Here is a 26,541-nt window from a genome sequence, read left to right on the forward strand (position 1 = left end):
CAAGAATGAGAGCGGGAACCCCTCTGGCCTCCTCCGAAGCCCCTCTTGATAAGGAGAGTAAAAAGATTTACACTTTTGGCAGAAAGGTAGCTTCGTCGGAGCGTACCAAACTAGAATTGCTAATAACGCAACGCTATTAACCAGTTACAACTGTCACAAGTGGGATGAGATTGCCGAACTAAACGAGTCGGTCCCAGAGCCCCTCAAAATACAACTGTCGCTGTCCATTGCAGAGGATAAGCAAATAGCAAACTGCATCCTCAAGAACAACTTTAATGCAGTGGAAAATGCAGGTAGAATCATAGCTGAGGGCACATTAATTAAACGCCATGCGTGGCTACGACAATCATGCTTCAAGTTTGAGACATAGGCAACCCTCCTTAACACGTCCATTTAGCCCAATGCTTTGTTTGGCAAAATGGTGGAAGATGCTCAAAAAAGCACAAAAGAGGAATAGGACACACTCTAATCATTAGAGCAGTAGGAAAGCTTCTCTTTACTTCACCTTTCCTTCCATCTTTATGGAACCCCTAAACTTTTTTCTTTTATTTTTCAATCTGACCTGCACTTTTTGCAGTACAGTGAAGCCTTAAGCTTCACTGTACTGGCCTTTGCTCACATGTTATGGGGAAACTGATTTGTCCTCAAGGCTATCAGTACTGGGAAACAGTGTTCCCTTAGTCTGGTGACTATGTGGCTACTTGTGGTTACTTTTGTATCACATGTGGTAACTTTTTATCATTGCACACAGCAGCTTACACTGCAGTGCAATGGGGTTCATTTTTGTTTTGCCCTAGACTAACACTCAAAGGATTGTTTGGTTATTCTGAGGTGCTTAAAAGATGGGCTGGTGGCAGCAGTGACCTTTCCCCACTTTTTGGGGAATTTCGTGTTAGGTTAACCGCGTTTGGCTACTTACTGTGTCTACTGGTCAAACCTGGACGTGTGACAAGGTTTTTCGCCCATTCTTTTCTCATCTTGTTGCCTTCTTCCTGGCCTCAGAGGTCAGAAAGATCCTTATAAGGACTTCCAGTGCCTAGGAAAGCAGCAGCTTTTGGCGGGCTACTGGAGGGCTTTGTGTGTTTGCTGGCAGGATGTGGGCTGGGTCAGTCTGACCCCAATACACATCCTGGTTTCTGTGTGTCTGAGTGGTATGCATGAGTGTTCCCATCAGTGGACCTGATTGGACCGCTGTGGGGTGTGTGTGGGCTAGTTCTCCCATTGGCTAGTGGAAGTTTCGACTCCTACCTGGCTTTTAGGATAAGAAGAGGGCAACTGCATGCAATTCTCAGAGATCCTGGAAGAACCTGAAGGAGCCAAGAATCCATTCAGCTGGAAAGACCCACAAAGAAACCTGTAACCGGTCTGAAGGAGGCCTGACAAACAACTTCTGCTGCAGTCCTGGTGGAGCCCTGTCTGTTTCTTGATCTCCAGTAGGCCTGCAAAGGTGCTACGACCCCTGGATTGGAGGGACCATTCATTCCCGAAGCCTACTCAGTGCCCAACGCAAAAAACACTTTCGGAAGTGCCTGGGAATCGTCCTATGGCTGACCAGCTTCGTTTTTGGGCTACCGAGTTATCTTCTTTGCCGTTCGAGTTAACGCCTGAAACTTGGCACACACTCAGCTGCCACTGCAACGATACCCGCTGCGGAATTTCAACGTCCTAGCACCAAGGGGACCCGAGAAAGACCGGAAAGTCAGAGCGCGGCTATTGAGTCCTGCTGCATCGCTGTGCGTGGCGTGCACGGTCTGAAACCTGCTTTTCTGACACGCCTCCAGTCCCGAGAAGGGCGTTGCATCGTTTGTTTCTGCATTTTTTCATCAAGAGTCCTTGCACCAACAAAAGATCCTAACCGGAGAATCACTCGAACCTGCAACCCATGAAAATCTTGGACCGCGGAATTCACTGGGAAATGCATGCCAGGACACCCTTCCTTTGTTCTGGAAAGTCTTGGGAAGATTCGGAGTTAGGGGGGTAAGTTATTGAGACTTTAACATACCCCTACACTCCCATTGTAAGTTAATGGACTTACAATACTCTTTATTTTAAACCTATTGGCTTTGCCAATACTTGCCTTGCCAAAACTTCTAACTGTTGGGGGGAATTTTGGACATTGTCTGTCTTGAACCCTGGCTCTAAGAATCCATCACTGGACCCCAGAGACCCTACCTACATGTTCTCCTGCCTCCTGAGTGCTGTCTCTTTGTATCCTGAAAAATAGGGCACAAGGCCCCAGGCAACTTAGGGTTGGACAATATTAGTTAGGGGTTAATCCTCTGTGGATCTTTTTGTGTTTAATACTCATCTATTCATTCCCTTGCAGGAGTAACTTGACTTGTATTATGCACTTGAACCTGTGATTGTATATATGTATTTTAGTTTGATTGTATTGGTTGATAAGTCTTCATGCTTACGTTCATTTTTCTTATAGTGTCTTTGGCCATAATTAAATAACTGTATATCTATACATCTTGTCTAAGGGTAATTTGTGACTCCCATTGTGTGACCTCATTGTGGACCCTTTACAATCTCACCCCTCTGAAGATCTTAGCCTAGACCGCCTGTCACTGCTACCTTAAACTGGTTTGGCTACTGCTTCCCAGAGTTGCCCCTGTCACAATATAGGTTGGCCTTCTATACATCTTAACAGGCAGCTCATCAACAAACCATTCGGGCAAAGAGGGGGCTATAATTCTCGCTGTTCCAGAGGGCAAAACACTCAGTGAGCTTCAAATTATAACCAAGGTGGCCAAAGCTCATCCTGGGGTTCATCACAGGGACAGTTCTCTCCACAGGGGTTTCAAAGAGGCCGAAAAAGGTCTCGAAGTCAGGGCAGATCCTCCTCTTCTACAGGCGGCTCAACACCCCCCAAGCAATGACCACCCGCTACATGTTCCCTCCCATGCCACTCCAGTAGGGGGTCGCATTTCACACTTTACCCACGCATGGGAGGGAATCACTTCGGAGAAGTGGGTACTTTCCACAGTGGCGGGTAGTTATTGCTTAGAACTGATCCAACAACCAGCCAACCACCCGCCGAGACACAGGAACACCTCCCAGGAAGAACAACGTATCCCGTTGGAAGAGGTGAAGGCGCTGATCCTAAAGGACATCGTAAAATGTATCCCTGCAAACCAGGTAAACAAGGGTATTTATTCAATGTACTTCCTTGTGCCAAAAAAGAATCTAACAATGCACCCTGTCCTAGACCTGTGCACTACAAATACCTATGTCAAGCCACAAAAATTCTGCATGGCAACGCTATAGGAAGTAATTCCACTGCTGAAGCAGGAGGACTACATGGCAACCTTGGAAATGAAAGATGCACATTTTCATATTTCAATGTTCCCAGCGCACAGAAGATTCTTGCGTTTAAAAAAAATAGTGATCCAGCACTACCAATTCAAAGTGCTACCGTTCGGTATAGCCTCCGCTGCAAGGGTATTCACCAAGGTACTGGCGGTAGTGGCAACGCATCTACGCAGGGAGTCAGTCTCAGTGTACCCTTACCTGGACGACTGGCTGATCACAGAGGAGAATCCCCAAATTTGCAAGCAAAACACCAAAAGAACACTCAATCTACATTTCCAGTTTGGTTTCTCAGTCAACGAGAAAAAATCAAGTCTCGTACCAAGCAAGACCAAACAGTTCTTGGAGCTGTCATAAAAACAGAAGAGGGTCTAGTCTTCCCGTCAACGAAAGAGTACAATACACACTGCTTCAAAAACCTCAGTATCTAGCCGGTCTCCAGATAACCGTACGCAAAGCAGTGTGCTTGTTCTGGATAATGGCATCATGCATTTACCTGGTCCGAAACGCACGGTTGCCCATGCACCCAATGCAAGAGTGGTTGGCGAAACAGTGGTCTCAGGCAAGCTGTCAGTGGGACGATCTAGTGGTCGTCTCGCCAACCCTGGTCCAAGCTCTGCGCTGGTGGACAAAGGAGAATGTGTTAAAGGGGAAGCCTTTCGCAAACCTTCAGTGCAAGCGGTTGTCAAAACAGACGCATCACTCACCGGGTGGGCAGCCCATTACCTTCATCACATAGCACATGTTCTGTGCACTCCGATCACAGCCCAGAACAACATCAATCTTCTGGAACTACTAGCAGTGCTCAAAGTACTACAAGCCTCCCAAGTACACCTGTCAAATCAAATAGTGGAAATACTCACAGACGGCACCACTGCCATGTTTTACATAAACAAGCAGGTGGCACACACTCTCCAAGTCTGTCCAGACTAGCACAACAAATCTGGAAGTGAGCACTCAAGCGGGCCATGTGCCTAACATAGCAGCTCAACAAAGATATCGTAGACTGGATCTTTGCACAATGGGGTTACCCACCCTCTAGACTTGTTCACAACAAGACAAAACACGCAGTGCCCAGACTTCGCATCCAGGTTTCTCCAGCACGACTTCAAGGGGAACGCTGTGTGGATAAAATGGTCAGGGAGATTTGCCTGCGCTTTTCCCTCGACTCCTCTAATGAGCAAAGTGGTGAACAAGATGCACAAAGAACAAGTGACATTAATCCTAGTTGTTCCTATGTGGGTGAGGCAACCTTGGTGTCCACATCTGTGCAAACTGGTGATGTGCAACCCAATCAAACTCTGGTGCCCCTGCAACATGCTTACACAGCACGGGGGGAGGACATTACACCCTCAACCTCAGTCTATGAACCTGGCAGCTTTGCTCCAGAAGTCCTAGAGTTTGGCCATTTTAACCTACCTCAAAGGTGTATGGACATCCTTAAGGAGGCACATAAACCAAACACTGGACACTGTTACTTTAACAAGTGTAAGAGATTTGTAATTTGGTGCCAGTCAAAACAAATAAACCAAATACAATGTACTCCATTACACATTATTCACTATATGCTTCCCTTACTAGACTCGGGGCTATTTTTTTTTCTTCAAGGTTCACCTGGCGGCTCTATCAAAGTAAGGTGTTGTGGTGGAAAATCCCAGTCATTAAGGCGCCTCCAGGGTGGGACCTAAATGTAGTACTTGAAAAGTTCATAGGACCCCCCCCCACCCTTTGAGCCTATGCACAAGTCCAGCCTTAAAGAACTCACGTAGAAGACAGCCTTTCTGGTGGCTATCGGCTTCATAAGAATAGTCTGTTAACTAGAAGCTTTGTCAGTGCAAAACCCTTTTCTTTGTTATTCACAAAGACAAATTGGTATTACGAACGCACCCTAGGTTTTCACCTAAGTTAATTGCTAAGTACCATGTCAATCAGGCCATCGAACTACCAGATTTCTTCCAAAATCCATTAAGCTCAGCTGAGAAAACTCCATACACTAGATGTACGGAAGGCGGTCCTTTACTATGTAAACAAGACCAGACCGCTAATGAAAACAGACCAACTGTTTGTCTCCATAGCTCCAGGCAGGGAAGGAGACCGCGTTTCCAAGAACACCATCTCCAGATGGATAGCCAGATGCATACAGCTCTGCTACTCTCTGTCAAACAAAACACTACCTTTTACACCAAGAGCTCACTCCACCAGGGGGACAGGAGCTACCTTGGCCTTTATTGCAAACGTCCTGCTGACGCCATTTGCAAAGCAGCTACATGAAGCTCTATCCACACTTTTACTCAGCACTATTCCATTGATACTCACTCCAAAGCAGCTTCCCAAGTGGGACAAGCAGTGCTAAAACATCTATTTGCTGCTGTACCTTCTCACAACCCACCACCTTCTCCAGACACTGCTCGCTAATCTATGCATAGCATGTGATCTAAGCAGATTCCACAAGCCTCAGAAGAGATGCATTACTTACCGTAATCGTATTTCTGATGCTTGTATCTTCTTAGATTCACATGCGCCCACCCTTCATCTGCTTGGAGTAGAAGGTGCATAGATGTTTTCTGAGCTTTATCGGTTATAGTACCTGCTTTACTACGTCTGTACTCGCTCTACACTTCATGCAACCTCATGTCAGAAACAAACAATCTGAGGGGCCTCGACGCGTGAAGCACTATGGGTGTACAGTAGACATTACCCTAGGAATAATATTACTGGCACACCCTGTCGAAGTCCCTTTTCGAGCTTCGAAAGCAAAAACTTTAATACCCTGCAGCTTCCACTAGATTTCAGCCTATGCATAGCATGTGAATCTAAGCAGATACAAGCATCAGAAATACGATTACGGTGAGTAATGTATCTCATATATGAAGTTGTCCTGACAGCCTTGCAAAATGTCTGTCTTTGGGTGCTAAAGCTATGTATTAAATTGCACTGCCCTCATAGACAAAGACAGTTCCTGGAGAAAAAGGTTTGCATTTGAGTTAATTTGCACACCCGTCAATGCCTTGCTAGTGTGGCTCAGAACTGGAGGTGAATTTCCAGCGACGGCTACTAGGTGACATTGTGGAATGTGTGACTTGGCTCCAATGAACTTTCCTACAAAATGGCTGAAGGCCACAGGATTGTGAACAGTGGGCATGTCTCTAAGGTAGCCATAGGGATTGTAAAGACTGCCCTCGTTGCTGCTGTTTCCAGTCCATCACAGGCCTGTCGGGCCTCACCAGCAGCACCCGGCTGTGTGTGCAGTGTTTATAAGTATATAATGCATGCACTGACTGACATCCCACATCATGTTACTGTGCTCAGTGAATGTATTATATACTATAAATCTATAATGCATGTGCCACAGCCTAAATTCCGATTCGGAATCCGACACACAGACTGTGTCCAAGGCAGTGATAGCGGCTGCTAGTGCACTTGCTGCACTCAGCTTCGTCACGGCACACACCATCATCGGGCTCTGGCAGCGTCACACAGATTTCTGCCCGCAGAGCCGCCCTGTGTGATATTACCACATGTGCCAGCCGAGGAGGTGCAGTGCTCCCTGTTCCCAGTCTTTGTCACAAAGCGTTATTTTGTATTCCATTTCCCAAATCGGATCCCGACACATGCAAGTTTACTGCAGAGCCGCATGATGGCTGCCTAGTGCTGCTTCCAGCTCCCCAGGGTAGGTAGGGTAGAGGGTCCAGGTGTGTTAGACAGTGTGGATCACAATCATCTGGGGAGAGAAGGCGTACAGTGTGTGTGCTCTTTATTTTAGTTATCTACTTAAACCTATGCACTTTACTCAGCCTGTTACGTGTTATCATACTGACAGGCTTAATTTACTCACACATCCCTCTTTAAAGTTTTGAGCTGGGATTTGGGGAGGTCTACTTGTTTTATTCCAATATTCTCCATCATTGTTTTTGCCACTTCGCTTACAACAAAGCTTTTTGAGAGCATTGTATGTGCTCATGTGATGCTTTGTGCACAATAAAACCCCTTTAATCTCTTTAGGTCTAATATGTGTAATGCACTGGTCATTTAAAAACAAATATTTTAACATTTGAAGGTGACCTACAAGTTCTTTTCATCAAAAATGATGGTAATACATGTTGGCACAGGTGAAAGGAAAATTGTCATATGCCATTCTTTAAAAATCATAACACATTTATTAGCTCTGCAAAGATTGTTCAGAGCTCATTGCTCACGTTTAATGCAGTTTATGCATGACATTGTACAGCAATCCAGTGCAGGTTTCATCATTTCCAACCTTATGTCTGCCAAGGTTGTTCACCAAAAACGAACTACAGGTTCCAAGAAGCACTGGGAAGCAGGAGAGGTGGAATGGGAAACAAAAGAGGCCCTGGAAATAATTTTCAATGTGGCCCCATAGTACACATTTTCAGGCTCAGCAAGCCCAACCGTTTTCCTATGTGAAAATATGGAAATAAAATACGTTAGCACAAAAGTGGCCCAGGGTGCAGAAACCTAGCAGGAAATCTACAAAGTCCCCTATAGGCCAGACTACCCCTGCTGGGATGTCCATTTGGAACTGTAGGGAAGATATGGTATCACAAGTATGACACTGACACAATGGATACAATTTGTAAAACCTTTATTGAAAATGTTGGGACGGAGAAACTTCTATTTTGCCCTATAACTAAGATGGGAGTTGTCTCGACCATCAAACGATAAACAAAACAGTCCTAGTGGAGTCTGGCAAATCAAAATGGACTATGATAACAAAACCTAATGCCTGCCCTATCTCTTGTACGAAAAGTGTAAAAAGAAGAAATGTATGCAAAGGATAAATCAGTGTTCTAAAGAATAAAAGTAGTTGAACCAGCTCTCCTACTCACGTTAAACCTCACGGAGTAAGGCTGTCCTTGTAGGCATGATCACACACTCTGCCTCGGTTTCTAAAACTCTAAGCAGTTCCAAATCGTGGATTAAGGCCTGCCTTTCCTTCCACGTTAAAGTCTCTTTGTTGACTTTCAAAATTGCATTCCCAATGTAAAGTTCACAAAGGTCCCCCTCTGCCAGGCTCCGACCTTACAGCACACAGTTCATGTAGGCCCCCCTCTGTCGAGCTCTGACCTCTCACGTCACAGTCCAACACAAACCTGCCAGGGGCTCCCTTCCCCAAGCTTATTGTACTTTGGGTCTCCCTCAATCGGGCTTGGACCACTTTCGGATGTCGAAGACTTTCGAATGTGCGTGGCTCTCTTTATAGACCATCGCAGGACCACTTCGACTCAAAGCTTACATTTACTCTTGCTTAATTCACTTTTGCTGTTTGTTCACTTTACAACTTCAAACAATGTACCTTTCACAGAGACCTCTGAATGGGCTATATCCTTTCACCGGACCACTCAGTTACTTAGTATCACTGATCTCAAAGCTGCCTTTTACTTCAATGTTCATTCACAGGTCTGCCTTTCTTCGTGTCTCATCCATACGCATGCAGCCTTCATTTGTGATATAATGTTGCTACTTAATTCACTTTAAAACACACTGGTCTCTTAGGGCGCTTGCCAACTCACAGGCTGTGTGTGCTTCTTTCTTGTTTTGCTATTTCCAATTTCACTAGTCAAGGTTAGTACCACAGGCTTGGCCTTGCCTCCCCATCTCTGCCGTTCACACGGGAGGGTCGCTGGCGTACTTGCAACACAATGCAATCTTCACTTGTGGGATCTGGCCTTCTCCTCATGTCTTTGACGGTCTGTTGGAGGCAGCAACCTCCAGTAGGGAACATTTGGGGTTTTTGGCCTGGTGCTCTGGTCCCTTGGTCTGTTGCTCTGCTACATTAGGTGTGCCTTCATCCCAGAAGTTCTGCTCGTACTCGTGTTCCGCCTTGCTCAGAGTGTGTCTTTAGGTGCTGCCTTTTATTCGTGTGAGGAGAGCTAACCGATATCAGGTTTATGCACTTAGTGTAAAGTGCCTGACCCGATTAACGGGACATTTCCAGTACAAATTGATATTAGTAAATGTAACTCTGATCACATACAATGAGTTTGTGGTAAGGCGGGCAGCCAGTGAGTCAGGCTGTGTGGAGGAACATAAGGACTTGACACCACTGACAGAACAGGTAATTACTCAGAACTAAGAGGTGGGTTGTCCAGACAGTTAATAAAACCGATCCACTTACCCTTGGCAAACATCAATCACTTAAATGTGACGATTTATGTGAGACAAAAAGAAAACCTGAAAAGAGCAGCATAACAAAGTGTCCCATGGGCACTTATACGTGACTAGTTGTGAAGGTTACACACCGCCGGGAAAATACTCTTGTTAGTTTTGTCCCATTAGACCTACACTATTGTATTGGAGTAAATTCAGGAATGGCATATGAGGAGGAACAGTCTGTAGGAGTTTGGTAGGTGATGTGCCCATCCATTGACTCTCTATTGCCATGCTAATCCCTATGGCCACTCCTGCTCCTCCCAAAACACCTCTTTATGGGAAATCTGAGCTAGCTTTATCAAGCCTTACCATCATACTATGCACTCAAAGTGCCCTGCAAATGTGGCTTAATTGGAGTTGTAAAGGTGCTACTTGTGTAATAAAAATGTTTTACCAGGCCTCCCTTCAGCCACTCGATTTCCGAGCACTCTGTGTGTCTTTTACTGAAGACAAGCATTAACAGAGCCAAGAGGGTTGGCTTGTGGCTAAGTATTAAGATTTTTGCCAGGCACTGCTATTACATGTCCAGGTACTCGCACCATTTTGCACCTGTTACTATCAATGGCCAGTTAATACCACTACGGCTGTGCCTGGCAAGTGCCGTTCCCATGCCTACGTGGACATGTTTGGACCAGAAGTGCATGTAGTACCTCAGTACAAACCTACTGTTATTACTGCCTGAACAGAAGTAGACATGTATCTGTTCATGTGTATGAATAACTAGGTGCAAAGAAACAATGATTACAAAAACAGTTTAGTTTTACAGTTAAAACATTTTTATTTGCTTATAAAATACTCCCATTGGGAATGGGACTTATATTTTTACTCCCTAAAAATCATTTTATTCCCTACTTTAAAAACAGGGAGGAAAATACTCCCAGTTCAAAATCCTATCTGGAGCACTGGCTGTAGTAAGGTGATGTAATAACATTCTTAGTAGTCTGCAGATTTAAAGGATAGTTTAACATGGGTAAGTAGACTGGGTTTTAAGAGAGTTACTAGTCTTCCTTCACAATTTAATACTGAATATGTGCCAGATGCTTAATTTGATATATTATTTTTGTATGTGTAATATTGTGCTGTTTCATACAAACAAAGAAAGTCTTCTGTCTGGATAGTATGTGTTAGTGAGTTTATATTTTGAAATGCCCGCACTGTTGGGATTTTCTGTTGCTAGGAATTCAATTGCTTGGTATGATTGTAGTACTGTTTTTTGCGATGAAACCATCTTTGCCTATATTATAGAACGGGGGCATTATCTTGGTACCTTTCCAGTGAGGACCCCTAAATATGGGGGAAACCAGTAGGATTGTTGTCAGGATGAAAGGTAACAGAAAGCACAGACATTGCCATATCCCTTCCCACTGACACCATGTTGCCAATGCAACCACAGCTCCTGTTTCTTCTACAGATAAAGATCAGTTGGCAAACAGGTGGCGCTTCGGACTGTATTACTTGATTCCGGAGCATCAGGGAATTGCATCGACAAAGCCTATTTGGACATGGCCAGCGAAAGGCACAGGCACATTGAAGTCATAGATGGCTCTCCCTTAACCTCAGGTTCAGTCAACCAACATACTTTTCCCCTCACACATCAAATTAGTCAACATCAAGAAATCCTTGCATTCAGTCATCAACATTTCCTCTTGTTATTGGATTACCCTGGTTGATGCACCATAATCATTTTATTATTAGGAGAACACAGGCCCTTCTGTTCTGATCTGTGCACCATCTGCTCTTCTGTTCTGATCTGTGCACCAGTCATTGTTGTACAGGTGTCAATCACATGAACACTCCTCTTCTGGAACTTCTTAAAAACTGTCAATAATCTATTGCTACCAAGGATGCCCATCGGAATACTTGAAGTTCCAGAAAGCTTTCCCTGAACATGAAGTCGTCTCGCTTTCCCCTCATCGACCATTTGATTGCGAGATCAACTCCTTCGGACAAACCTATTCCTTGTGTCAGAATCTACTCATTAACCATGAAGGAAAGAGAGGAATAACAGCGATCCATAGAGGACTGCCTTGAAAAAGGGTATATTTGCTGTATCAGTCTCCTGCCGTGGCACTCCTCTTTTTTTCGTTGTCAAAAAAGAGGTGACCCTTTTGCCCTGCATCGACTGCCGCCATTTAATTTATAAAAGGGCCAGACTATTTACCTATATTGGCCTCCGCAGGGCCTACCATCTGGTCAGGATCAAAGCTGGAAAAGGATGGAAGACCACCTTCAAGACACCACTGGGGCATTTTAAATACAAAGTCATGCCCTTTGGGCTCAGCAATGTTCCATTGGTGTTTCAACATTTTATGGATGCGGCCTTCTCCATTCTATTGGGTATATCCATAGGGGTATACCTCAGTGATATTCTGTTTTTCTCTTCCACATACGAGGAACATGTTCACCACGTGCCATCCACTGTCCTAGCCCAACTACCGGCTAACCATTTATATGCCAAAATGGAAAAATTGAAATTCCATAAGACCACCATCTCCTTCCTCGTTAATGTCATTAGTCATCTAGGAGTACACATGGATCCCATGAAACTCCAAGCCATCCAAGTCTGTCCTAGCCCTCAGGATACCAAAGGGGTACTGTGCTTTCTTGGATTCGGCAGATTTTACTGACATTTTACTGCCAATTTTGCAGTTCATTCGGCTGACCTCATGAGACTCCTGTGCAAGGCACCCATTGTTCATCACCCGGACGACCAGAAACCTTTTATTGATGAGGCTCCTGCATCAGCAGATGCTATAGGGGCCCTTCTCCGGCAGTGCAACCCGAAAACACAGCATGAAGGTCCTGTGGCATACTACATCTGCCAACTAACCAGTAGTGAAAGGAATCATGCAATAATCAAAAGGGACTCCTGGGTATACAAAGCAGCTTCGAAGAATAGCACCACCATATGTTGGGTGGTCAGCATACCGTTGAGGTACGAACGACCACCACAATCTACAGTACCTGCGTTTGTTGCTTTTTTCCAACAGTCAACAAGCCTGTTGGGCTCTATTTTACTCCTGTTTTGATTTTACCATCAGATACTGAACTTTAAACCAAAAGGCTTATGTCTGTCCCTTTCAGAAGAACTACATGATAATCATTCAAGCTCCTGTTCCGATCTTACTCATTAAACATTTCCTTGCTGCCATCCAGCTATACCTAGGCAAAGTCCGGCAAGAAACTCAAGACTACCCTGCCATTCCTGTTTTGTTACAAAGCACTGACTGTACCTCATGTCCCTGTCCCTTCTATGGACTTCAGGACTACAATCATGCAAGCCTTTCACGCTGTCATAATGGAGCTGATATCCAGTCAATTCTGGTGGCCGCACATGGCAAAACACCTGTGAGGTTGTTGTATCCAACTGAAACACCTCCCTATCCTTGGCATGCCATAGCCATGGACTTCATCGTGGATCGGCCAGAATCCCAGGGTCACACATGTCTAATGGTGGTCATTGATTGCTTCAGTGTCCAAGGTACCCATTACTATCCAGATGGCTCACGCCTTCATACACAACATTTATCAGTTGCATGGTTTACTGAACAAGAACATATTGGACCGCAGTTGATCGTTTACATCGAAATTATGGAAGGTCATCTTCGATAGTTTGAACATACAACGGTCCTTGAGTACTGGATACCATCCCCAGACTAATGTGCAAACCAAGCAGACCAATCAGACACTCAAACAATACCTCTGCTGCTATACCAAAGCAGTACAGTCCGATTGATACCATCATCTAGACACAGCAGAAGTGGGCTATAACAACTCTAGACATACCACAACTAAAACAACCCCTTCTACGGCATGTATGGATGTACCCGTGCCTCCCACTATTGTTCCATCGGTTGTGGGCATGATCCTGAATCTCCATGCAATCCATCATACCACTTTAGGAGACACCAAGCAGAGTAAAACCAAACACCCTAACACCAAGAGGACGCCGAACCATTCTATCAAGTCGGGGACCACATCTGGCTTTCCAGCATCAATCTACCCGTATGCAATTGTCCCAGAAGTTCGCCTCTGATACGTGGACCCTTATCAAATAACCAAGCTCATCTCTTGTGTGCATTTTCAACTCTGATTACCCTTTGCATGGCACATTCACCTAGTTTTCAATGTTTTGCTCCTAAAGCGCTCTCTTCCGGACCGCTTCCAGCGCCCTAGTCCTCACCCTCTACTGGTGTTGGTCGACGGGGAACCCAAATATCAAGTAGAGGCTATATGTGACTCTCAATACCATTATGGTTGTTTGCAATTTCTCATTCACCAGAAGGGATATACCGGATGTGATCGGTCATGGAAACCACCATCTCAGGTTCATGCCCCTGCTCTGAGTCAACTTTTCTTTCGTCAATACCCTTGGTAGCCTGGAGCCCTGGTCTTTCCTGGGGGAGGGCAGAGTGTCACCCGCTACCACATTAGGCTATTCCTGTGGGTGAGAAGCAGGCATTTCTCTGGCGCCATGGGTATCTCTCCCACCTTAACCGGAGCATCATGCTTGCAGTCCGGATGGCAGTGGTCTGGCGGCGGCCCGCTCGTTGCATTCTCGGCATTGGAGGTGTCGGAGCCAAGCTCCGATGTGCACCACCATTTTGAGGACAGCATGCATGCGCGGAGGCCCTCTGGGCGGGTTCTGAGCATGCGCAATGCTCAAAATACTCCAGTCGCCCAGCAAACGTCGCACAGAGCCTTGCTTTGGTGCCTGCCTACATTTGGCACTTGAGTCCAGCACCTGGTGTGTTTTAAGGCTCCTTTTTGTTCTCTCCTGCTTCTGTCTGGTATCCCTGTCTAGATCTTCTGTGCAGTTCCTCTTCCTTTCTGACCATCTCTCTGCCTAGCTCTACCTTGCCTGATGCTCCCTCTTGCTGGCATCCCTTCTACCTCTTGAAGCCTTATGTGACCCTGCCTTCCTTGGGGCTATACCTGCTGGTATCCTGGACCAGTGCCTCGTACCGTCCCTGGTCCACGTCTAAAACCTGTGATAGCCCCTCGTGTTGCAGGGAGAAGGGACCAGTTTCCTCCCATGTTCCATCTTGTGTGGGGTGGCAAATGCCTGCACTAATGATCTCCTCGTGGCAACCTGGTGTGATGACAACGTGGACCCTTCTGCTGCCCCACCGACTGGAATTTCAGGTACATGGCGCGGCACACAGCACACCTTGATAATAATGCAGAGAGACAGCCCAATTTATATAGGGGAGAATGGGCATTTTTTTAAAAAAATACCATGGAAACATCTTTGAGAGATGATTTGTGCACTATTGCTCTATTTCAAGTACTCTGGTACGACTATGTGAGACAAGCTATAGTGCATATGATTCTGGAACCCAGATATCAGTGGCCATAAGGGGATTTCAAGACTGTGATTAGAGTACAGAACCAAATAAGTCGAGACCTGAAGTTGATGGATCTAATTCAGATGCAGCATCATTTAGTGAAAAGGAATTTTGAGGTGGAGAGGAATCAGTGCTGAAGACCCCTTTTTGCTTTAAAATAAATTCTTGGAATAAGTGTACCTGGTGATTTGTCAGTGATTGACGTGTGTCCTCTTGCGTATTGATTGTGGAGCTCAGGAAAGATCTTGTAAGGAAGTACCATGGAGCTGCTAGCCGTGTGTTTAGGGTGTTGTGTGTAGAATAGCAGTGACAACTTTGTCGACTCCTTAACCAGACCCATTTTAATGTCTGTTTTTTTCTGATTCTCTCAAATATACACATTTGTCCAGTGCCCTGTCTGAAAAAGCAGCTCATAATCTGAATCCCTGTATTGCTTCTCAAAATATTTTGCATTCAAATCTTAAAAAGACTATACATGTCAACTTATATATTATACATGTAAAATAATGATGTGTAATTTTATTTCTGCAGGTAACTGAAGCATATACCGCAAAAGCAAGAAGGCAACTAAATAGTTGGCCAACAAAATGAAAACGTTTACTTGGACCGACAGTGAAGATGTGCAAGATCTCTGAGAGTGGAGCAGATTCAAGAAACTGTGTATGCTCAAGGAAGGGGAAAACTACTCACGATGGTGACTTCTGTTATCATATGCGCTCCATAAGAATTCTCAGAATGTGGGGGTAATCCAGAGAGAAGAAAGGCTTCCTAAAAGTAAACACAGCACACGAGTAAACGAGATGCCCAATGTAAACACTAATCGTAATACAATTTAAATTCAAAAGGAGGAACTTGTATTCAAAAGAATGAAAATCATAGGAAAAACAAATGAATTCACTGCATTTGACATCACCCTGCTTGCCTACCTTGGATACAGTCACCGTGTGAAAAGCATATCAACACGCTAAATGGATGAAAAAAGTTGAATACATTTAAACCTGATTCTCTGGGAAAATGTAAATGCAAACTCTTCTGATCAAGAAAGATTAGCAGCTCAAATGTGATCCCTTTAGCACAATGGAACTATAAGGAACCATTAGACTAATATTGAACATGATCTGAAAATGCTTTGACTTTTGGGTGAGGTTTATGGCACTCTTGCTAAATGAAGCCCGACCTGGAAGCATGAACCCCCAAGACCATCTATATCAGTGCTCCCAGTGTCAGAAAAGCTTTACCCACCAATACACTTCAACCCCACATGAACAAACCCACACAGGAGAAAAGCCTTATATATGCAGTGAATGTCAGATAAACATCAGTCATAAAGTCACTCTAACTGACCGTAAGAGAATCCACATAGTAAAAAAACAGTATCAGTGCACAGAATGTCTGAAATTCTTCAGTCAGAGAAGCAGTCTAAATGTACACAAAAAAATCCACACGGGAGAAAAACCTTATCAGTGCACAGAATGCCAGAAATGCTTCAGTTATAAAGGCAATCTAACTGTACATGAGAAAACCCACACTGGAGAAAAACCCTATCAGTGCCCAGAATGTCAGAAAAGATTCTCTCACAAAAGTGGACTAATTCAACATGAGCAAACTCACACAGGTGAAAAGCTTTATCAGTGCAGTGAATGTCAGAAAAGCTTTCGTCATAAAACAACATTAATTCAACATGTAAGGACCCACACAGGAGAAAAACCTTATCAATGCGCAGAATGTAAGAAAAGCTTCACTCAGAAAAGCAGTCTAAATGTACACAGAAAAACCCATACAGGAGAAAAACCTTATAGCTGCACAATATGTCAGAAAAGCTTCAGCCAGAAAAGCCTTCTAAATTTACACCAAAAAAACCACACAGGAGAAAAACCATATCAGTGCACAGAATGTATGAAAAGCTTCAGTCAGAAATGCAATCTAACTCTACATGAAAAAGCCCACACAGGGGAAAAACCTTATCAGTGCACAGAATGTCAGAAATGCTTCAGTCACAAATGCAATCTAATGCTACATGAAAAAATCCACACAGGAGAAAAACCTTATTGGTGTAGTGAATGTCATAAAAGCTTTCGTCATAAAATTACACTAATTCTGCATGTGAGAACCCACACAGGAGAAAAACCTTATCAGTGTACAGAATGTCAGAAAAGTTTTCGTCATAAAATTTCATTGATTCAACATGTAAGAACCCACACAGGAGAAAAACCGTATCAGTGCGCAGAATGTCAGGAAAGCTTCCATCAGAAAAGCAGTCTAAATGCACACAGAATAACCCATACAGGAGAAAAACCTTATTGGTGCACAGAATGTGAGAAAAGCTTCAGTCAGAAAAGCCTTCTAAATTTACACATAAAATCCCACACAGGAGAAAAACCATATAAGTGCACAGAATGTCAGAAAAGCTTCCGTCAGAAAAGCGGTCTAACTCTACACGAAAAAGCCCACAAAGGAGAAAAACCGTTTCAATGCATAGAATGTCAGAAAAGCTTCAGTCAGAAAAGCAGTCTAACACTGCATGAAAAAGCCCACACAGGAGAAAAACCATATGAATGCACAGAATGTCAGAAATGCTTCAGTCTTAAAGGCAACCTAACTCTACATGAAAAAACCCACACCGGAGAGAAACCTTATTGGTGTACAGAATGTCAGAAAAGATTTCGCCATAAAATTACATTAATTCAACATGTGAGAACCCACACAGGAGAAAAACCTTATCAGTGTACAGAATGTCAGAAAAGCTTTCGTCATAGAATTACATTAATTCATCATGAGAGAACCCACACAGGAGAAAAACCGTATCGGTGCACAGAATGTCAGAAAAGCTTCAGTCAGAAAAGCCATCTAGCTCGACATGAAAAAACCCACACAGGAGAAAAATCATATCAGTGCAATGAATGTCAGAAATGTTTCACTGAAAAAATGGGTCTAATTCGACATGAGCGAACTCACACAGGCAAAAAGCGTTATCGGAGCAGTGAGTGGCAGAAAAGCTTCATGTGGAGAGGTACGCAAATTGAAGATGATAGAATCCATTCATGAGAAACACCATATTAGAGCAGTACATGTCAGAAAAACTTTTGTCCTAAAATTACATTAATTCATCATGGAAAAACCTATACAGGAGAAAAACGGCATTGAGGCACAGAATCTCGGAAAAGCTTCAGCCAGAAAAGCTATCTAGTTTTCAGAACATTGATTGCCACAAAAGCATCATCCAGAAGTGTTGTCATTTGGCAAGCCTCTCAAGTAATTTTGTATCAGGATTTTCTATCTGAGATGATATCGAAGACATATAATATTTAGTGACACAAGAAAACATGGAAGGTATTATAAACACGTGTCTGCAGATATGCATACAGGAAGTTGATTCAGTGTGATAGTGTTTTTAATGGTCCTGCGTACATGGTTTAGCCGATTGTGTACTGTTATCCTCATTATGTAAGTCCACCGTCCAAAATTGTTTTAACAAAATAAATAATCAGAGTAGTTATATTACAAAAATTAGTCTTCACAATGTTCTTTGATCTTCACAGGTTCTGTTTTAATCATCGTCCCAATGCGTTTTGGGATAAACTACTCTTCATCAGGGGGAACATTACTGTGAAGATTACTGTAATTGACAGAAACAAAACGCTAATAAGAACATTTAAAGATAAAGGTTAATGTAAAAAAAAACTTTTAGAAGTAACTATAAGCTTGATAAGTCACCTTTAGGTAAAAAGTCTAGAAGTCCTCTGTTGATGTTTGACCTTTCTCCAAATATGTCCCACATTTTATGACAAAAGGTCTGAAAAGATGTGTACGAGTGTTAGAAAGTAAGATAAATTTAAATAAACAAATGTGACCTCATTGAACCGGTGTATAGAGGTATAAATTCAGCGCTCTTAATTCTACAGAATAATCAAAATAATTCTGTAGAGGGACATGTATTGTCTCTTAATTCTTTGTAAAAGCGCAAAAGATGCTCATCGTAAAGAATTCTTGTTTTGAAGGAATGACTGATCCACTTCTTGAAGCATAAACTGTATGAAACGGAAAGGAAGTAATATACTGTAAAACTAACCATAGGGTCTATATAGCTTAAAGGTGCTAATATATAGGTATACTGAGGATCTCACCTGTATCTCAACTTAATGCTGGATGATGCGGGAAAAGTGTCATTCTTATTTAACACAACCCCCTGCCAGTACTCTTCTCCTAATGACACCCTAAGACTGGCATAAAGATGCCACTGTGTTATTACGCAACTTGTGACACCCAAAATGTCATTTATGCTCAAAAATGTCCTTGCAGGAAATACTATGTGGTCCAGACAATTAGGAGAGTAAAAGATCGATGGACTGAACATAAGTCCAACATCAGGACAGCTACTGCCAAGTCACCAGTTTGTAGAGACTTCGGAGAAGCGGGACACTCAGTGGCCCAAATGAGATGTGTGGTATTGTAGGTGATGAAGTGTTGTTTATCTCGAAATGCGTTGGGTCTATGATGAAAGCAGAACCTGGCAAGATCAAAGACAATTGTGAAGAATATTTTCTGTAACATAGGTACTCTGATTATTTATCTTGTTAAACAATTTTGGAATTCTATTTTCTATATTCACCTAAATTCATTCTGAAATATTTTGGCTGATTTACGGCCTTTGATATAGTGCAGGGGACGTGAGTTCCCTCATCTCTGGGAACTTATTTTCATATACTTCATATTCATACAGTGCATGTGTCAGTACTGATGTTTCTTCCCTGCACCTTAAACCTTTCAAGATTCCATTACATATTTGTTGAAGTTATTGATTTATTCTAAAACACAACATTTAGTAACATTAACAAAGATGTGCGTTGTGGGACATTTTGGTTGCTTTTATTATCCTTAGACAAGGAGTAAGAACAACCCTGGAGGGGGAGGTGGGAAGGCCGTAAGGACGGTGACAAGATGAGTGCAGTGGAGTAATATGGATTACTGTATGTAATCAGCCATTACCTCCACTCCTCCCCTTGTCTCATCACAGCCCCCACTAAATGAAGATCAAGTGCTAGAAGAAGCAATATATGGAAAAGCACCTCTGCATGATGAATGTGTGACCCTAGAATTTGAGAGGGTGTCTGTAAATGATAGCTCCACTATATGATGTACGTGCATTGACCCATGCAGAGTGTTAGATATGTTTGATAGACTCCAAAGAACTTCCTACGATTTAGCCATACCTGTGGCATAGAAGTCTGGAGCGGGATGACTACCAACCAAACTGTTTTATAATTCAGAAGAAATATTAATTCAATAAATGTTATTCAAAAATGACATTAATTGGCTGAAACCTGTACCTCTCAAGGTAGATGTCCTTGATAGAATGTGGTAGTGATCGACAACAGTATCATTTACCACTGCAGAGCTGCTGTTGAAATCTACTCACAGATCAGATGTTTCACCTGTGATAAATAAGGACCAACCAACCATTCAATCAGATCCATTGCCCACTGAAGCCATGGGAGCCCTGGACTGGCCACCCCTTGGCCTTGGGTTCCACACATTCTGAGACCCGACCTGAAGTCTTTGTTTAGCCCTGGCAGTTGACAAAGACTTAACTCGTGCATTCGAAGTGTAGCCATGGTTCCCCAAGCAACACATTCAGAACACATTTTATTAAGGTTGTTGAGCAAGAATAAATAAAGGACAATGGGACAGGGCACCATAGCCACTCTTGGTCAACCCACATTTCTGTGTAATTAGTGGCAGCAGCCATTTAGTGTAAGAAAAGAGAAACGTCACCATAGTTCACATCAAGAGGTTGAGCTGCGACAGGCATTAAAATTCACATGGATGTAGATAATCCAAATTGCTCTAATGATAGCCTAGAAATAACAGTGACGGTACTCATCTAGAAACATTCTTAGTTGTGGCGCATCACTGTTCCATGAACCCCAAGGCTGGAATAGCAACACCTTGTCCCATAATTGGTATTCTTTTCAAGCAGACCTAAAGGAGAGAAGCAAAACCCTACAAAGGCAGGATGTTCCGTGCTGATCCATGCTTAGAATGCTAGTATTCAAGGGATAAATAACAGAATACCTCAAACTCCTGTTACTGTGAATCCATGGCACCTCCCAATCGGTATCAATAGTACCTGAACTTCATGCATGCAGCCTGACTCAGCTTAAGAATGAGTTCCATAGAATGGGACCACTTTCAGAAAACGCTGTATGGACAATGTTTGGTGCTTCAACCTGCTAAGGAGGTGAATCGGTGCAGCACCAAAGCACAGCAACACAATGCAACATATGCGTAGAAAAAACAGATACTGTTTTGGGAGATATGACAGAAGGCAGCCACCATCCATAAACAAACTCTGCAATACTTACTACAGGATGGAAATCTTTCGGGAGTGAAAGGGCCCCGATTTATTGTCTGAAGGGCAGACCAGGGTACAGCTGCCATTAATACCCATATTGGACAAGTATCTTGTACAGTACAGGGTGAGACTGATTGGGGAGCTCATACACAATGCAAGAAGCACATGCACCTTGTCAACCCATTTGTCTACAAGAACCAACATTCAGTCCCGACTATACGAGGATCTATTGATGTTGTATACCCTGCAGTGGGTCTGTTGAAGCAAACAGTGCTAACTTACCACGTTGTGTAGGGTGAACACAATGTGACCGTCCACAGATGAAGAGAGGATATGACTGGGAATGGATCAGTGTTGGGGAATTCATTTCCCACACAAATGCCATCACCTGGTTAGAAAATGCATCACTAAGAAGGAGCCATCTGAGCTATTCTTATTACTGAAGCAGTATCTTGCTCATTCTTAGCAGTGCCCCATCTCTGCCCCAACTTCTGATTCAATAGTGCACAGCACCGTGGTAAGTTTCATGCGTCTGTAACCCATGACAAACCTGATTGATTTTTCAATGCAAACCATCTATACCTGGATCATATTAGTTGAACCTTAACACATTCTATACTTTAACCCTTAGAGGGAATAAAGATGGTGTTTACACGTGAGAGAATTGGCCCATTATACTTGATCACCAGCTCTGGCGGTGGAGGGTTGTTGCTATGTACTGCGACTCTTGATGTGCAGGCATACCTGTAGTGTACTAACCAGTGCAGATATTACAGGCCCTCATGCAGTATAAGAGTACCTACACTTGGGGGCCTTAATTTGTCCTGGCCTGGATAACGCTTGTAGCAGGAGTACCCCCATAGCACAGCTCATTTCCTCCTGGTCCATGAAGCCATTGCTCCATCCACGGGACTAAGGATTTCTGTACAGTTATTCAAATAATACCTTGCTAATAAGGAACATATCTCTATGTGCTGACTATAACACCTATGTGGAAAGCTTCAGCTCCAGAAGGAAAGAAAGGATTGACATTTCAAAGTGAAACGCATCAGCATTTGACAGAAACCCATGTCTGTGAATGGTTAATATTTTTAACGCCATGGCACAGTGTACAGTATATATATATATTCTGCATTGATGTTAGAATTGCATTGTGCTTCATAGTTCTGGGCAGCTTCTGCACTGAGTGCCATTGCTTGAGCATTCTTGGATACCTCTTTTCATACTGTTGACAACCCAGCCTATATGTATTTCCATAGTCTATAGAGAAATATTGTGTGTGTGTGTGTGTTTTATATTTCAGTGACTTTTAGTTTTTACTCTACAACCTTATTGCATTTCAACAAAAAATTGCTCAATCGATTCCAAAGGTCTTTCATGCTTTACTAACAATTAATTGACTATAATGTTGCGTTCTGACTCGTTTCATATTATTTGAATGATTTACCTGATTAGTATATCTGTCGGCACACTGTCGATGAACAGATTATTGTACATGGCCTATATACAAAAGTATAGTTTTTTAAAGAACTAGCTACAACATGTTTTATATGAATGTTGCCCTTGAAATCAGCCATATAGTTATATTTCGAGTACAAAGTGAGATTTTGTGTTAGACATTTTATCACATCAGGTAGATTCTTACACAATATATTTGTAATCTAAAAACATCATACCCAATCTTTCAAATCATGGTTCCCTTTCAAAAGGCCAACACATTGGTAAAGACATTTTGATAATGTATGTAAATACTGTTTAAAAATGGTTACTCTTTAGAAAAAACACAATCTTTAGTTTTTCTAATAAGAATGTAATGTTATGTTATTATGGTATTCACTGAGCGTGGACCTAGCTTTGAGAAGCAACAGAGCGCTTTCCAGAGGTGTACAACAGTACATATGCATAGTGGAGTGCTTTTCAGAGGTAACAGAACAGATCTACAGCGGGGGAAAGGATATAGAGGGGCACAGAAGAGGGGTGCAGCTGTACAGATTGACAGGGAGTAGAGAGGTGTATGGTGTCTAGCAAGTCAGGTGGCATGGGGGCAAAGTGATGGCCTAGCTGTTGAGGAGGAGAGGCTCCTTGAAGACGTGGGTCTGAATTGTAGGAGCGTGGGGGTGAGTCTGATGCTGATGGGTAGGAGGTTCCATAGTCTTGGGGCGTAGGCAGAGAAGGCTAGTTTTCTGGTCCTTTCCTTTTTGGAGGAGCGGATTTCAAGTCTACACGTGTCCTGGCTTCTGGTGGTCTGCTGTCTGCCGGAGATGCTGAGTTTTCCCCCCGAGGTAGCTGGGTGACTTGAGGGCAACTGTCTTGTAGCTGATGCAGCAAGGCTTGAAGGTGATTCTTGTTTGCAGTGGAAGCCAGTAAAGGTCGATAATGGCGGGGTGATTTGGTCGTATCTGCGTAAACCCTTGATGAGGTGTGCGGCCACGTTTAGGACACTTCTCAGGGTCACAAGGGAGGACAATGGGAGGCCTTCGAGAAGGGCATTGCCCCCATCCAGGTGGGAAAGGACCAGTGCTTGAACAGTGACTCTAAAGCTGTCCAGAGGCAGGAAGGGCTTCACTTTCTGCAGGAGGGAGAGCTGATACTAAGCTGTCTGAGTTTTCTTAGCTATGTGTATATTGAAGGAGAGTTGTTTGTCAATGTGGAACATGAGGTGAACTCGGGTGTGAAGCCCTCAGGGTCCATGGTTGATAGCCAGGTCGGTATGACTGGGTATTCAGTGTTGTTGGTGAGGAGTAGGAATTTGGTCTTGTAGGGGTTGAGCTTCAAGTATGCACTGGACATCCAAGACTGGATCAGCGAGAGACAGGTTTTGAGCCTGTGGATGTCCTTGATGGAGTCGATCTTGAGGTATAGCTGTGTGTCGTCAGCGTATTGGTGGATGTTGTGTGTGGCTAGGCGGGTTCCCTGTGGTTCCATGTATAGATTGAAGGTCACTGGATGGAAGATGGAACGCTGCGGGTTTCCACAGGTGATGGGTAGCATTGGTGAACTAGAGGAGTCCATCTGAACAAACTGCTGGCAGTTGGTGAGGTAGGACTTGAACCAGCGTAGGACAAGGTCGCTGATTCCAATGAGCCAGTGTAGGGTGTCTTTGAGTGTCTGGTGGCCTACTGTGTCAAAAGCAGCTGAGGGGATGAGTGGAAGCAGGAGGCAGGGTTGGTCATTGTCAAGGATGTTGATGGCGTTGTTGACCACCTGTATAGTTGTCTCCATGCTACACCTGGGTCTGAACCCGGATTCGTAGGTTTGGAGGAGATTGTTGGTGTCGATGTATTGCTGTTGGCTTTGAGGGCGGCCAGGGTTTCTACCAGGTTCTCTGTAGAGAGTGACTTGAATGTTGTCCATGGTGTGGAGATTTCACGAAGAGGGACGTGAGGTTGGTCTGTGGATGTAGAGCTGGTGTCTGTGCTGATGAATGTGTTGATGGCAGTGGATTATTTGATGGAGTGGGGTATGGCAGGGTCGGGTAGCAAGTTGACACAGTGCTTGACCGCTTTGAAGAGGGTTCTGCTTTTGTTGTTGACTTCAGCTATGGTGTTCTGATAATGGTTGACCTTGGCTGTGTTGATTAGTTGTGGGTGGGTTGCTCAAAGAATGATTGAAATGTCGCACATTATTTTTTTTTTAAATCATTTTCAAACAAGGAAGCAGAACAGATCCTAACTATTATAGATACATCAGTTTAACGTACAGAATGAATTCAGTGTTGTGTAATGTATTCCCACATTGCATACCCAGGTATGTCTATTTGCCTATGTGTTATTTAATGTGTGCTCACTTTGCATACCCTCGGATCTACATGCTTCTTTCCTTCCTGATTAGATAGCTTCCCCATCCTGTGTCCCAAGCATGCTGATGACATTGATATTTGGGCAAACATTGTGACAACATGCACATCTAATTATTCAACGTTACGTTATGTCCCATCTTATTGCTAGTGAATGTTATGATGCAGGACAAGATTAGGACAGTCTTTTGTTTTGACATATATTTTATTTGAATTTGTGTTTAGTGCTGGCCCTATCCATGGGGTCTTGGAAAGCCTTAATTGGTTCAAAGGTTAAAAAGGTGAGCAGTGAAAAATAAGTTACAAAATGTTTTCAGGATCGGAAAGGAAATTAGAATAGACAAGTGGTTGCAGGGGAGGAGGGCAGGGTTATGTGTGGCGGAAAGTATGTTTTTAGGCTCTTTCTGCATGTGTTGGTGGAGCATGCAGTCCGTGTTCCATGCTCTCAGTGCCAACCAGGTAAATGATTGTTTTTGTGTACATGTTAGTTTGCAGAGTGGTATTTATAGACGATTAATCCCTTGTACAAATGTAATAATCTGGTCAGAACGCAGATGTTGTTGCGATATTTAAACAGTTCAAATAGATGGGCATATGCTGTTATACCCTAAATGTGCTGATTTAACACACCTTTCTAAATCCCGGGTGTAATATGATTCGGGTAGTACAAGAGGTGATGCTTATTTTGGGGTGGGGATGATTTCCCTTCTACTTTGGCTCTCTCATATTTGGGGCAGGTGTAGAAAACTAAAGAGGGAAATGAATATTTGAAATCGTGTCTACATTTGTCAGCTAAGATGAGTATTTGTACACTGTGCTCCTATATTTTAGGCAATATATATTTTTTTTCTTTATGGGTCTTTTAGGCAGCGTGTTTACAACGGAAATTGAGATTTTACTATGCATTATTTCAAAAGACTGGCATGCAAATGTATGTGATGGCTGCATGTCTGCAAAAGCTAAACTGAAAGCATTTCTATTTATTATACAATTTCACAGAAAGGAACTTGACAAAACAGTTGTGTGTAAAATGTATTAGTTTTGCAATAAAATAAAATTTCCAGACCTGGAGCATGTGCCTCTTTTCTTTCAATGAGAGTGATTTCATGTTGATATCTTAACTTCTTATAATGAAATGTCCATAGTAAATGACCTCCTATTGTTTTTTTTTCAACATCGTAATACCTGTCAAACTTTTAATGGTTTCTTTAAAAAATGTGGTCTACTTCATAAACTGTATAGATGAATATGCGTCCTTTTTCTTTTGATATTCAAATGAACAGGGAATTCCATAATATTTAATAACAAGATTTTCATCATTTAACTGAAGGTCACTGTTTAAAACATATCTACGAGTTGTGGTTCATATGTGTAAAAAGCCAAAGATCTTGTTCCAGATTTAAAATTAAATACAAATCACTACATTAAGTAGAATTGCATGCAATTTGTTAAATGAAAATCAGTTGCTTCAGGGTGTGATATTTTATAGAATGTTCACGCAATCTATTTCTTTTAACAACGTGTCTGTAGATTCTGGTTCCATTTATCTACGTTGTCCCTCA

The 26,541-nt window shown here is 43.1% G+C and overlaps 1 protein-coding gene across 1 annotated transcript in view; it reads left to right on the plus strand.

The window, feature by feature from the left end:
• Positions 1-26,050, plus strand: part of LOC138453014 (zinc finger protein 268-like) — a 34,362-nt gene extending 8,312 nt beyond the window's left edge. The window contains exon 2 of the mRNA XM_069605425.1: positions 15,363-26,050. Within this exon, the coding sequence (XP_069461526.1) occupies positions 15,981-17,876 (1,896 nt within the window). The 5' untranslated portion in view covers positions 15,363-15,980 and the 3' untranslated portion in view covers positions 17,877-26,050. The remainder of the gene's footprint in view (positions 1-15,362) is intronic.
• The last annotated feature ends 491 nt before the right edge of the window (positions 26,051-26,541 follow it).

The sequence above is a fragment of the Ambystoma mexicanum genome, chromosome 4p, assembly GCF_040938575.1.
Source record: "Ambystoma mexicanum isolate Mex_15411 chromosome 4p, UKY_AmexF1_1, whole genome shotgun sequence".
Lineage (NCBI taxonomy): Eukaryota > Metazoa > Chordata > Amphibia > Caudata > Ambystomatidae > Ambystoma > Ambystoma mexicanum.